The following is a 14,991-nucleotide window of genomic DNA, read 5'->3' as shown; positions in this document are numbered from 1 at the left end:
TCACTGCTTCATTGTTTTAATTTCATGGTACTGCAAGTTCCTGGTTCACATTCTCTTTTGCTGCTCTCCAAGTGATTGACCCAACATTCAGGAAGGCAGCAGTATTTGTGCTTCTTTTTGTCTGTTTTTGTTGTTTGTTTTTTTAGTTCTCCTTCTTAAACTTCACTTTGTTCATAATCAAAGCCCATGAATGCATCCATCTTGTAGGAGACATTTTACTAGCTGTAGTTCAGCATTTAATGAATAAGATCTGCATTACAGTTATCATAACTTCTGAGTAGACCCAGAATCCTCAGACTGTTTTATGAAAAGTAGATACATGTGTTTAACAGCTAAAGAAATCCTTTCTGGGTAAAACCAAATCCAGGCTAAAGTTAGATATGTGGGAGAAGCTTAACCCTTTTCGCTGGGCTTGGAGAAGTAGTTGGTAACTGCAGCAGCTCTTTGACTTTCTTGTTCAGATTAAAAAATAAATTAAAGAAAGGAGGAAGGGAATGAAAGAGCATTTCCTTACCAGGCAGTCACACAAGCTATTGTCTGTGAGCTCCCCACCCCCATCTCTTTTCACCCAGGCGCACACACATGCACACAAAAAGCCAGTTTTGTGTCCTTCTGAGCACACAGATGTTCCTCTTGGCATCCCTACAGTGTGGATAGGTTTTTTTGCAGGGGCGGAATGTGAGGCTTCTTTGTTGGAGATAAAGTGTTGCCTGTGGTGGGAACTGCTGCAGTGATGGGAAAGTATCGTAATGTATTGTTGGATTACTGTGGGTTTTTTTCCCCAGTAGAGACAGTACATTAAAGTAGCTTTGTGGGCAGTGAATTGTTTGAGCCAAGCCTGGCTAATACTCTCTCCTTGGCAAGCAGTTGTACAAGGTATGGTTGGCATAGTTTGGACGATCACAGGGTTTGTCCTGGGCATGTGCAGTGGTTCTGCTGTGTTGAGTAGGAAGTCTGACCAGCCACAGAATCACAGAATCATAGAATAGTGAGGGTTGGAAAGGACCTTAAGACCATCTAGTTCCAACCCCCTGCCATAGACAGGGACACCTCACACTAAACCATCTCACCCAAGGCTTTATCCAACCTGGCCTTGAACACTGCCAGGGATGGAGCACTGACAACCTCCCTGGGCAACCCATTCCAGTGCCTCACCACCCTAACAGGAAAGAACTTCTTCCTTATATCCAATCTGAACTTCCCCTGTTTAAATTTTAACCCGTTACCCCTTGTCCTGTCAATACAGTCCCTAATGAAGAGTCCCTCCCCAGCATCCCTATAGGCCCCCTTCAGGTACTGGAAGGCTGCTATGAGGTCTCCATGCAGCCTTCTCTTCTCCAGGCTGAACAGCCCCAACTTCCTCAGCCATGTTTGGTGAGCTAACAGAAGTGGTCTATCTGTGAAAATAGAGCTGTTGTACTTTCAGCTCTTAATTTTTCAGTTGTATGAAGATCTGGTATGATACGTGCCTTCTTCTAAATAATATTAAGGACATTAGTTTTAGGTTTTCTATATAATGGTGTTAAGAAACATCTTAAAATTAGAAGCTAATAGGATTAGGTGTTTGCCTGAATTTTCATACAGAAAAGGGTGTAGCCCTTTCACATTTTTTCATGTGCTGCATCCTGACAGAGAACACTGGTGCTTCTTTGAGCACAGTTGATGATGTTGCCAACCTGAAGCTGAATCCAACTCTTCTGTTGTTGATGGTACCAAGCAAGAGAAACACAGACCTGTCATCTGGGGTCTGGATTAAGATTTTTTTTTTGTCCATATCATGTTACTTTTTATATCTGTTCCTGAAATATTCACAGATTGTCATGACTTTAACTCTTTAAGTTGGCAGTTTTATACCCACATAATATATGTGTTACAGTGTGAAAGATCTGCCTGTGTAGATCCAGTTGAAAGAGTGTGCAGTTTAAGATTGAGAAAGTGAGGTATGGCTAAAGAAAGAGCTTTTAAATGAAAAATTTCTTGAAGAAGCTGCTTCTAGGGAGAATTTGAAGGTGAGACTATAGAGGAGAAAGTTACCATTAATTATTTCGTTTATCAGTTTGGTCATCTACTGACAGAAGCTCTATTCCTTCCTTTTTTCCCCAAATATTTTTATCTATCTATACTTTCCTCACTGTGGAGAAAGATTGATGAAAATAGCAATTTAATTTTCTGTAGTTTCCATCTTTCCTCATCTAGAAAACAAAAAAAAAAACAAAACCCAAAACATAACCTTGTTTGGTATGTTTTCGAAGTCCACGTTTGTGTATTGTGTTTAATGAGAACGTTTCAGTGTTTCTCTACTGACCAGAAGATAATATAACGGTTATAAAAGAAGGCATAAACCAAACAAGTAGATCAGGAAGATGGTTATTCTCCTTGTATGTCATCACAGCAATTGTTGCAAGCTCATTTCCAAGTGTATTCCACATACTGGGTGCAGTTCTGCTGTCATGAATACACCTACTTTTTGCTCTTCTTAAATAAGCTTTTTTTGTCCCCAAGGCCTATTGTTTGTCTCTCCAATTTCCCTGAATTGCTTAGGTTGTGCTTACTCAAGCTTTTCACTTTTTTTTCACTCCACCTTTAAAAACTACAAGCATACTCCTGCTTTTGTGTCAGTGTCTCCTAAACAGAATTCCCTTTGGAAACCCTTCCTACCCTTCTGCTACCTTGGTTTCAGGAGCCCGGGACATGTTCTGCTGCTGTACCCAGCAGCACAGGTTCTTTCCTGGCTTTCCCTGGAGGTCCCTCCTGGTCTGCTTCCAACCTACAGTTGCCATTTTTGCCTGCATATCTCTTCTGATATAAACTGTACATTTTTTCCTTATTGCCTTCAAAATGAAATTTTCTGACATTCCTTCTAAATTCCTTTTGATAGTTATATTCAGTGATAGTCTGTATTTCCTTAACCTCAGGCATTATAGCATTAGGTTAACCTTTGTCATTTCTAATAGCTTTATAGTGTCTGGTAATACCTTGTTTCATGCTATTTTGTACACTTTTCCCCTCCCTTTAGTTTTTCTAAAAGCTACCATGAGCAGTCCGAGCTCATCCCTGGCAGTGTTCAAGGCCAGGTTGGACAGAGCCTTGGGTGGCATGGTTTAGTGTGAGGTGTCCCTGCCCATGGCAGTGGGTTGGAACTAGATGATCTTAAGGTTCTCTTCAACCCAAACCATTCTGTGGTTCTATGACATATCATTGGTGCAGTAGGTGAGTGGCTTGCTAGGTGGGCTGTCTCACTCTTGACTCCTTGCCTAGGCCCACGTTGTTCTTCATGGGTATTCTCTGTATGTTTTCCTGTTTCATGAAGCACATATTTTTTTAAAATCTGCAGTGCGCTTTTTGCACAACTGCCCCTCTCCAGACTCCAGTTAAGGTCTCTTATTGTTAGCTATTTTCAGCAGAAAGTGGAACCATCAAATACCGGGTTTGCTCAGACAGGTGCATGGCATTCTGCAGAGAAGCGAGCCTTCTCCGTGCTTCTGTGAAGCTTCCCTGCCAGCTTGTGAAAACCAAACTGGCAACATCAAACCAGTTGTATTTTTAAGGCGCCACCCCCAATAAGATTTTCATGTTGCCTCTGAATAGGCTTTTATTAACTGTGAAAGCGATTTGAATGAATAATACAAGTGTTAGCTGACAAAGAAATGTTCCTGACCAAATCTGAGAATGTTGCTTTTACAGGAGTACCATGACCTCTTTTTTCATCAAAAAGTCTGTTTAGTATTAGTCTGTGTTGTTCATTCATAATATAAGTAGCTGAGGTTGTTCTTAGGACACTCAGATTAAATGGGCACTAACAAGAAACTGAAACTTAGCGAATTATTACTTGACATATCTTAAAATGTTGGATAATGTTCTCTGGTATTTAAATGCAGGTGTGTATTCTAGATTTGCACACTCGGTGATGCTTCAGGGTGATTTGAGTGCACTGGAATAGGTTTATAATCTGCCGTTACAATGGTGCTTTTTCCCTGCAAGGTCCCATTTTGTCCTCTTTCAGCTTTGTAAGACCATAGTGTTGATACTGTCAAGATATTTTTAGCTAAAATCTTTGTTTACTTCTCCACTGTCTTGCAGTTGTCTGAGCAACCTGCATATGCTGCATCTTCTAGACCAGCTGCTGCTTAAATGTATTTTACCACGGGTAAACAGTAAGAGTGACTGAGCAAGCCAGTGGGCAGATATTACAGGCAGTGCTTTTGCATAGGCACTAACAGCCAAGGGGAGAATTGGGGAAAGGAATGGGAAGAGAATTTCAGGGAAGAGACTGTTATTTTTCAGTAGTCCTTTGGGAAGAAGCAGTCCTCCATCAGCTTTAGTGGTTGATAAAGGAGAGCTCCAGATACTCTTGTCTTAGAGCCCCATCCAGTTCTTCCTCCTCTTCACTGAAGCCCACTCTCACCAACCCAGTATTCTCCATAGACTTCACCCACATCCTCCAAAGTTGCATTTCTCACCCTATATCTCCTTCAGACCCCGCTCTCCTCTCAGTCTTTCTCTGGGATCCCAAACCATTCGTGCACAGCCTTCCCCCATGTTTAGGATCTTTGCCATCTCTCCTGTTGGATTCACATGCAACTGAGAGTTCAGGCATCTGCTTCAGCTGTTCAGCACCTCCGTTTTCTGTCTGTATATGCCAGCTCTTACATTAACATGGTTACCAGCACTCTCTGCCACTGGAATAGCTGTTTCAGCCACCTTACCCATCTTCTGGATCCAGCTCTCTTAAGAGAAGAATAAATCAAACTTAAGGTGACAATATAGTTTAAAGGCAAAGAAAGGACATGAACAGTACTCACCAACAGCACAGATGGGAACTTCAGAGTAGGATTAGAAGACGTGTCTACAAAAACCTGCTGACAGGATGGGAATTCTCCTGATTTGCTGAAGTATTTCCTGTGTGACAGCTTCTCCAAGCTGTACAAAGCTTGAGGGTTGAGCATTGAGGCCGGGCAGGTTTTTAAATTCATTGTAATTCTTCCCATAGGTACTGACACTACTCAGACAGCAAGGGGCAGAAACAGTCTGATTTGAATTTTGGTGGTAACCATGTCTGGATTAGCAAAACCTGCTATTTTTGATCACATATATATGTATAAAATCCTTTATTATATATGAGCCCTGCCAGGATGGCTGGTGCAAGGGGACTGGAATCGGATGAGTGAGAAGACTGAGAAGTACTGCAAGAAAAGAAGACAACTGAACTTAGTTGGTACTGGTGAAATTAAAAACTGTGATGGGGTAAGAAAGTGAAAGGAGAATGAGCTTGGCTGGGATGAGGATTGGTGAGGAGGCAGGAAGTGAGAGAGGACAAGAAAAAGTGTCTAACAGCATTTCCTGGGGTAGAAAAAGAAAATTGGAAACAAGTTGGTAAGAGATCTGAGGCAGCCAGTAAGAGATCAGAGAAGTTATGATTAGGGAAATGGAGTAAGTGGAGGAAGAGAGGAAGTTTGAGACTTTATGCGTTAAAACTTGGACAATACTGTCTAAACTGCATTTGAAATTTGGAGGGCTGAAGGTTTATGACTGTGTGCATGAAAAGTATTTCACTGAGACGCAGTCCCAGCACAGGAAAGGGAAGGGTCAGGAGCTGCAATAGAGATCACTTATGGAAAGATGTACAGAAGAGTATAAGCTAGAGCATGTTTCAAATGAATTTGATTGCTTTTTTTCTATTTTTCTTATATCTTTTGAGCAGTTTGCCTAGCTTCTAGTGCATAAGCATGAAGGGCTGTGAGTTTTTTAATGTTTTCTAGTATAATGCCTAATTTTTTAAAATATTTAAGTATATTATCTTTAGTTTTTAGCATTTTGTAATTACAAAGGAGTATTTTTAACCAAAATAGTTCATCGCATAGTTTAAACAGCAGAAAAAAATATAACAATTAGGGCTAATGACTCAGATATCTTTCATTTTAGAGTCATGTTTCCTCTCAACTTAAAGGGTATGTTTTACCTTATGGACTGAGAAAGCAACTGGCATAAATTACTATATGATGACATAACTATATCTGATACAAGTTCTTAGATGGCAGGAGCCACCTATTGCAAGTTTCATTTGTCAAAGCTTACCTTACCATGCCATAGAGAAAAGGTTATAGCATTCATCTTTGATGCAATATGAAGTCATTTTAAAATATAGATTATTCTCTGGATTCCTTCTATAAAAAAGGGAGCAATCCTGTCCCAAAAGTCATAGTGAATGAAAATTGATTCTTGCAAAGACTAGAACAAAAATTACAGCAGGATTTTTTTTGGGTTGTTTTAGTAAATATTGGACACTTTGGGTTTAATTAATGGCAAGCAGGTTACTTTTTAGAAGTTTTTCACAACTGAGAAGTTCTGATGACTCTAATGTCCAGACTGAAACTTCCATGTTTCATTCTCCTACGTCTGCACCACTATTGGTTGCCTGCCAACAGTGGAAACACGGGGAAGGGTGACAAGGTCCCTGAACTTGGGTCCCACAGAATGAATATGCCAGGGCTTCACCGGCATGTATGCTTGCTTCGTAAGCTCCAGTTGGCCAGGGGTATATTCAAGGCTTCAGGCTGTTTTTGACATCAGGATCTAGTTAATATCCTCAATCTCTTTCTGGTATTCATTTCACATTTCTGCCTTAGCAGTGGTCAGAGCAAAGTGGGGTTTGGCTCTAGTGCACAGAGCACCTCTTGCTTTTAAGGATGCTTGGACTAGGCTCTGCTTATGCACTCTTGTTCAAAAACACAGCGTGACAATGACTGTTGTTTAAACTGATGGTTTCACACACACTTACAGCATTCTGCTAAATGCTTCCAAGAATATGAGAGGCTTTTATCTAGCGGAGTATCTAGATCTCTGCATGTACGTAGCAGAGTATGTAGCCTTTTTCCATATAAAAGGATGGATTTGACACAAGGAGCAGAAATGTTCTGAAAAATTATTAAGTGGGTGTCACAAATGGTTGATTATCAGAACAAATAAAGAGCATGTTTCTTGCTTAGTTCATGGAGGGAGGAAAAACAAATTGAGCAGGAAACAAATACAACTGGAGTGGCAATGGGTTGATGAGTCCCAAGAAGAAAGATTGCATTTTCTGTCAGAATATAACCAGCAACCTTGGCATACTTTTTGAAGTGTTTGTTTGCAGAGAACAGAGATGCTTTGAAAATCCTATTTTGAGCATCCATTCTTTATTTGACTGACAGGGTGCAGTGGTAATAAATAATGGATGAATAAAATTTAAGCCAGAAGGGACCTTCAGGTCATCTCTCAGGACTTCACTGTATCACGAGACATGACATTTCAGCAGGTTATCCTGAACTGAACTAACACATCTGTTTTCACGTCTCTTTAGCTGAAGCCATCAGTGGCTGATAAGTCTCAGTGCGTGGAGGTTTTTTCCTAGTAGTTTGTCAATATTATTGGCAAAATTGTGATTCTCATTTGCATCTGTTGGACTTCCCTTTCCTGCCATTACATGCTTTTCCCGCATAGATTTAAGCACCTTTTAATACCAGTATTTTCTTTCTGTAAAGGTCTGGACAGCTCAATCTTTCTAATAACAGATCAAGATCTTTACATGGTTATTCAGTTCTATGCATGTTCTTTGTCCTCTCTTTAACAGCCTTTAAGGAAAGTTAGGCAGTGAGATACCACAGTCTCCTGGTATCCCTCCTACATGCCGTGTTCTGCTCTGTGTTGAATTCATGTTACCTTTCTACTGCCACTTTCTGCCCTCTTGCTTGTACAAACAAAGCTAGGATTTGGGTATTTTCCCCAGCATTGCCTCAGAGCTCATACTGAGGGGTGTATGTGTGTTATGACTGCTTTATCAAGCTGCTGGAAGCAGGATCACGGTCCCCCCCATCACTATACGTGCAATATGAACCTCTGCTGGAAAAACTTACTTCTGCAAGATGTAGATGGCTACACTGAACTATGCTGCCTTCAATTTGACAGCAGTCTGCTAATCTCGTCCATGTTTCTTCTGAACAAGAATTTCAGGTATACTGGGAAGCAGCTGCTGGGAAGTGGTGAGCTCCTTCCCTGTAGAGCATTAGAGGGTGACCTACACAAAATCATATAGATCTGTGCCAGGATAGCTCCTTAAGCCAGCTGTGTGGGCTTCCTTGGCTGAGGAAGTTGAGACCAATGTGGGCTTGGAGAGTAGCTATGAATGCTTCAAGACATTTTTGAGAAACAAGATGAATTGTTCTGCACACAGCTTTGTTCCATCCCAGCTGCACTGCTTTGTAGTTGGAGGTGGGCTTGCTTCTGGGGATATATCACAATATCAGTACTACTGACGGGGAGCTGCAGGGTGATTTTGAGTAAAATGGTGAACAAACTATGTGGAGAAAAAGTGATGGCCAAATTTGTTTGATTACCTTTCTTACTGTGGTATTTTTTCTGAGGTCGATAATATGATGTCTTCCACATAATAAAAAAAATAAAGGAAAGAAAAAGAAACAGTGAAGAATCTTCTAAACTGTTCTGCTCTGTGCTCTGGTAAGGCACTGAAACAAAACCTCTTGAATAATAGATCTGAAAAACGTTTTGAAATTCTCACACTACAAAACTGAAAGACATCAAGACCTCTCATGGCATTCTCTGAGAGTACCATGGCTCAGCGCTAACCCTGTGTGTGGAGTGGTTTATATTACTCTATGTTGTATGGGAGATAATCCAGGAATTCCTATTATTGCAGTTTTTAAAAGCCATCACCAGAATGTGTTGGGAGATGTTAAAAAATGATGATGCAAAATATGTAAAAAAGTTCAAATTAAATTCTCTAAATGACACCCTCTGTATAGGAATTAAACCCCAGGTTTAATAGTTGCCTTCCTATTCCCTTCAGAAATGCATGTTTATGCGGGATGGGAGAGATGGCACAGAAGAGTCAACAGTGTGTGGGCGTGGTTGAGCCAGTCCTAGCTAGTTGATTCAGCTTTGCGGTACAGAGGTTATCATTCCAAAATGGGGCAATGGAAACTCAAAATCAGTAGGAAAAGAGGGGGAATATAAGATAAAATATTCCATTTGTCTCAAACTATCAGTCCTGTGGTTTTATAGTATGGAATAAAGGGTGTCTGTAAATGCGTGTGTGGGAAATACTAGCCAAGACCTGGTAAGGCTCTGCCATTTCTGTAATTGTGCTGTTATTTTTGTAGCATTGTTTCCAAGAATAGAGGGTTTGTTGCTTTAAATTTTAAACTAATAACTTGAGTAGTTTTAATAGAAAAAGGACTGCTTGCTCATTTGTGATTGCATGCAGTTTTAAATACTGGATAGTTTAACAAAATGCTTTAAAGTCTGCGCCTAAAATGTAGAGTTTGAATAAAGTCCGTACTGCCATGTAGTAATGAGGATGCTTCTTCTTCATGTGAAATTGCACACCTGCAAAAGTACTGACCCATTTTCTTGGTAGCAAATGGTATAATTAGGATCAAAACTCCACTTTTAGTTATATCCTCCTTATTTTTACATGCTTATTGCTTTCCAAGTTAACCCCCTTTGCAAACCTTTCGCTGTAGCCTGAAATGACTTTTAAATTAAAAAAAGAACATTCCCCTCCAGCATTCTTGAAAATTAGCAAGAGCTGAAATCCATCATTCCATGTCCTCCCCTCCAGTTTTATTAGGTAAAAATACTGAGGGTGGGAGTGTTGTTTATTCATATATTCTACAGGGATGTAGTAAATTTTAAAAACTGATAGTTTGCAATCTTGATTGAGGAGTTTTGGGGTTTTCCTTTAATTTCTCATGAATGTTTCAGAGATTTAGAGCTTCAGTGCAAGAGTAAAAGAATTAGCATAGAGACCAAATTACAGTAAAAGGGGTAGAGTCAGTCAGAAGGAAGCTTCCATGTTACTTCAGTTCAGAAGTAAATGCTGTAAATTCATGTGTATTTAGCAAAGAGAAGACCTACTTTATGTAAGTTAAGACACAGTAGTTTTCATGCAGATAAAATACCCTAGTTTTAATGCAATAAGAGGACCTAAACTTTAATTTTCGTATTTGCTTTTAAAGTTTCTTTAGGCAGCATTAGGAAGGCTGTGCTGTATGCTTCCTCTGTGTTCTTGCATACTGTATTTTATTAGCGATGCATGGTTGTACAGACTTATGGTTCAAATAAGAAGGGGTTTCATCTTGCTTCTTTTCAAATTCTTTTCCGTGACAGTCCAAAAATGGCAAAGAGCGCTGAAGTAACTTAAAGTCATGTTGTAGAAGCAGATGCTTGAGGAAAGACACACCTGCACCCAGTGCTTTGCCCATTCCAAAAGAGATGGAGAGAAGCCTGCAAGCGTTCATTCAAGCTAGAGAAAGCTTTTTGAAGCCTATTGATCCTTGGCTGAAGTTCAGGTGAAGGTTTCTGGTGGGTGCTTCAGTTGGTGCTCTGTTGACACTGTCCTGAGATGGGGTCATGGCTCGGCAACAGCAGCTGGTGGATTCCCACCTCTGGCTGGGTGTTAGGGAGAATCCTTCCATGCAAAGCTGGTATTCCCAAGGGGTTAAAATTGGTAGCTCCTGTAAATAAATTCTATAGAAGTGGAGAAAGCTTTGGCTCTACTTGCAAAATAATTCCTTTAAGTTCTGTATATAAAATATGTAGGTAATGCCTATGTCTTCACTTATATATGCAACTAAACTTTCTACTTGAAACTGAATTTAATACTTCTACCTGGCAATAGGAAGTGGCAGGAGGAAAACGCATGCAACCCTGACAAACACAGTACTTGGTGATTGGGTGAAGGTTAATGGTTCCTGATGGTGGTCATGAGATAGGGTGATCTTGAATACCAGCATTGTTCCTTAAAAATAAAGCAATTCCTTTTGCAGAACGGAGTAAATGGTTTCTTTCCTTTTTCACTGGTGTCCTGTGTCTCCAAGAACACTGTTCCTGAGAGTCATAAAATGCCTGCTTTGTTTCTGGGTCTTGTTTCAAGCTTCTGCTTTAACCATAGGATAGTTTTATCTATCTGGTTTAAGGATAAATAACTTCATGGATAGAATATGCTTACTATTCATAGAGCAACCTATCATTGCCTCTTGCTCTAAATGTGGTGGAGAGACCACCACTGCATGTTGTCTTTGTTTCTACCTTTTCTGCATCTTCCACTTCTCATTTATTCTAAAGTGTATTGGCTGTAGGGAACATCTGTCACAAACCCTAATGTTTATATTCATACAAATTGGCAGTTGTGTCAGCTCCTCAAAGTGGTGTTCTTCAGGATCTCTTTGTAAGCAGATGTGCTGTGACTGGAAAACCTGCTTTAATAATTGAGTTAAGTACAATTAAAGAATCCTTAGAATCTGTTTGAGTTGCTGAAGCAGCATTGAAGATTGTGGGGGGGTTTATGAAAATTCAGTTGGTTGAATTGTGCATTACAAATATGTGCTGAAGTTGTGTCTGGAAATATGAGCAAAGTCTTCATAATGCTAAAATGGGGGAGTTGCGCTTAAGATTATTAATTTATTATTAAATTAGATGTATGAATCATGAGAAGTACAGTTTCTTCACATATTTTCTTCATGGATTTTCCTGGTTCTAAATACCACTTTTAAAGGCTTGATTGGAAAACAAAGTTTCACCTGTTCACTTGCCAGACACTTACCACTGTAGTCTAGCAATCACCCCAAAAGGAACCATTGGATGATGAAAGTCGTATTTTGTATTTCGGTTGCAAAGATGGAGCTCAGTTGTCTCTCCCACACTGTGCTGTCAAATAGAGAATTTCTAATTGAATTTAAACCTTGTTCAGTTCAGTCTTTTGCAGAAAGTTTGTTGGACCCTGGAGCTGGTTTTCAAACTAGTCTCCTGCCTTAGGTAACTGGTGAGCTGTTTCTCTACGAGGAAGGAGAGGAGAAAAAGGCAAAGGGATGGGTGGCATTAAAATTTGTCACAGAACCACTGGGTTTAGTATTAAGTTCTATGAGGTTAAAAATGTGTCCATCTTATAAAAATAGCAATGAATGTTGTAGTTCACAGGTGTGAGTTCAGTGTCACTCAAGCTTTAACATTTTTATGCAGTCTTTTCAGTGATTTTTCTTCCTCTTCTGTGGCTCTACTCTGTATACATTTTCCTTCATTTCTACACTATTTGCCCACAGTGTTTTCAGTGCTTTTTGTCACCTGATTTATCATTTATCCCCTTTCATATCTTCCCAAGCATGCTTTTTTCTCATTATAGTGTGTCTGCTCCCTCTTCTCTGTTTCCACAGACCATTCTCCCTCTCAGATTTCCTTTTGTTCCTCTTATTTTGCTTTCTCTCAAACCGTAACCTTTCTCTCTTTAAAAACATTTTTCTTTTCTCATGCTTCATCCACTTCTCGCACTCAGCGATAAAGGCAGAAAAGGCAGGTTATTTTTACCAAAGGTAATATTTGGGATCATGATAACTTTATGGTTGGATGCAAAGGCAAGCCATCTAGCCAGCAGCTGTCAGTAGGGTAAAGGTTTTGTTCATGCTAGATAATTTTCTGGACATTTCTCTCATATATCCAAATGACTAAAACCACAGGTCAGCTGGTATCTTCAGTTAAGGTTCTTCAGTGAGCAACTTTCCTCTTCATTCCCCTTCTTATCTCAAAATATCGTGACTTCTCCTGGGGTACTGTCTATTTTCAATAAGCCTAACAAATCTGGGAAGATACTGCCTATTTTTAAGGTCTTATGCATTGTCTTTTAGTTTTGTTTTGTCTTACTCCTCTGAAATGTTGCACATTAGCTTCTGTGAATAACTGACATCTCTTGTGAAACTGTTCCATTTAAATGTAAATATTTCACAGAGAAAGGGGCGGAATCGATCCGGGTCTCCAGGTAACAATCGGACATAAGCTGCTGTCTGTGGTAGCTGTGCTGTACTCTTCACTGCAACAGTGGTTACTTGCATTTTGGACAGATGAAGGGCTTCACTTTTATGTTTTTAAGGAAATATGTGGTATTTCCACTGTGTTGCTTCATGCAGATCATCACAGGGTTCATTGGGATGAATGTCAGTAGAAACCTGGCTGGGCAGAGCATTCTTATGTAGTTACTTGTTCAGAGTGGAGATATCAAAGGATCTTCTTTTGCGGTTTGTAACACCACCAAGTATATTACCCAGGATTAACCAAGAGCCACAAGAAATTAATGTAAGATAGAATTGACAGAAAATGGAGGAAAAAAAAAGATAAGTGCAAGTCCAGGGTCTTTTTCTGTAAGATGTTTAGTTCTCCAAAAGGATCTTGGTTTGATATGCAAGTTGAAACCTGGTTCAGTTTTGCTCCATGCTAGCAATCAGTTGTCAGGCAGTAAAGATTGTCTGCCCAAGCTGAAGGTGAAAATGGGCAAGGTGGAAATCTGTGCAGCCCGGACTTCCCTGCTGCATTTGCTCCAGTCGGTAACTGGAGGATGTTTCAAACTATATCTTGCTTTTGCTCACGGTGGCCAAGTTTGATGCATCTTCTGCTCTTTATGCTTTGACTAGAAAAAAACCAAAAGCATGGCTTGAACTTTATAAAGAAGAATAATTCTCATTTTCATTGCTGGACTTTGATCAGTAGCTATGCAGGTACGTTATAAAGATTCCAGTATTTCGGAAATCCTCGCTAATTTGGCAGGGCCATCTTGACACACATTTTTGAAACATGTTGAACACTTGCATCTTCTGACTTAAAAGGAAAAATAAAGAAAATGTAAAACAATAAAACTCCACCTCTTAGGCAGAATGGTTCATTACAGTAGTTGTAGGGTTTCTTTTTAATTATATGTAATAAAAACTTGCAGATCATAGCACTCTTTGGAGAAGGGGATAAGACAAGAAAAGCTTCCTTGCCTAAGGCCCAGAGTTGGGAATATAAACCATAGTTAGCTGGCATTATACCTTTTGATAATAGCAACGTCACCAGTGATCTAATGACGACTTGTCCTCCCCTTTAATGGTATGTTGTCCTGCAAATAATTGTGTGCATGGTGGCAGATGATACAGTAAAATATTTTAATGGAAGAGACAATTTCCTGTATAATAAACTGCTTCTCTATAAAGCCTGCGTTCTATCAACGGGGTCTGGTGGTATCTGCTCTTCTATGGGCAGGATTGTACCAACAAGAGGCTGGCTCTGTGTTGTTACAGAGAGTGTCTCAGCAGTTTTAGTGCTGATGTATTACAACCATTTTGGACTTCTGTTTCAGCACCTTGTTTTCTGTGGGGCTGCTGCTTCAGTCTGCAGACAGGAGAACAGCCTTAAGAGATGTAAGACCGTAGCTTAACAAAGCTTACCTTGTCCCCCCCCTCCTCTTTTCTTCACAGAAAATATCAGAGAGGAACCCGAGTACGCCTGAGACTGTTGGATCTTGAACTCACATCTAGGTTCTTGGGTGCAACAACTGATACAACCTTGCTGGAAGCTGACGCGGTGCTTTTAGGGCTTGTCGAAGGCAAGCAAACAAAATAAAAGCAGCGTAAATTTCATGTAAATAAATGCATTTGTGCTTTATATCAAATTGTACAGATGAAATGTTTCCTCAGGAATTACATGAAAAGTTTCTGTCAGCTTGGGTGTGCAAATAATGAGATCAATAAAAGACAATAAGCACATTGCACCTGATTCTCGCTCCTCCATATTTATTCACTCACCTTTTTAGCTCTTTGCCTTTAAATGTAAATTAAGGTTAATTCAGGTAATATTAGTTGAATGTTTGCATATTCTTATATAAAGAATTCCAGAGTTCGTCTTTCCATCACAAAGGGATGGTGATTTACTCCCATGGAGGAAGTCCAAAGCTGCGATCATGGAGCTCCTTCAAGTACTGTGTTTCAAACAGAACAACGTCAGGGTTCCTGATTTCTGAGTTGCAATGCAGAATGTTTACTGCAGATATTGGGTTTAATCTCTGTTATAATACATTGTGCTTTTATCTCCATCTGCATGAAGAACTAGAGATTATTTTTTTGCTTTGATTGGAGCTTTCATTTGCAATGCATATTAATAAATCTTCTCTGGTTATTAATATAAAGAAACTAT

General features: G+C 39.8%; 1 protein-coding gene across 1 annotated transcript in view; it reads left to right on the top strand.

Annotated features, from left to right (window-relative positions):
• TPD52 (tumor protein D52) overlaps positions 1–14,574 on the top strand; it is a 123,694-nt gene extending 109,120 nt beyond the window's left edge. The window contains exon 3 of the mRNA XM_065668484.1: positions 14,277–14,574. Within this exon, the coding sequence (XP_065524556.1) occupies positions 14,277–14,421 (145 nt within the window). The 3' untranslated portion in view covers positions 14,422–14,574. The remainder of the gene's footprint in view (positions 1–14,276) is intronic.
• Positions 14,575–14,991: the final 417 nt, after the last annotated feature.

Source organism: Lathamus discolor, chromosome 2 (assembly GCF_037157495.1).
Source record: "Lathamus discolor isolate bLatDis1 chromosome 2, bLatDis1.hap1, whole genome shotgun sequence".
Classification (NCBI taxonomy): domain Eukaryota; kingdom Metazoa; phylum Chordata; class Aves; order Psittaciformes; family Psittacidae; genus Lathamus; species Lathamus discolor.
Note: the sequence above shows the minus strand (reverse complement) of the source record. Positions and strands in the feature narration are given on the sequence as shown.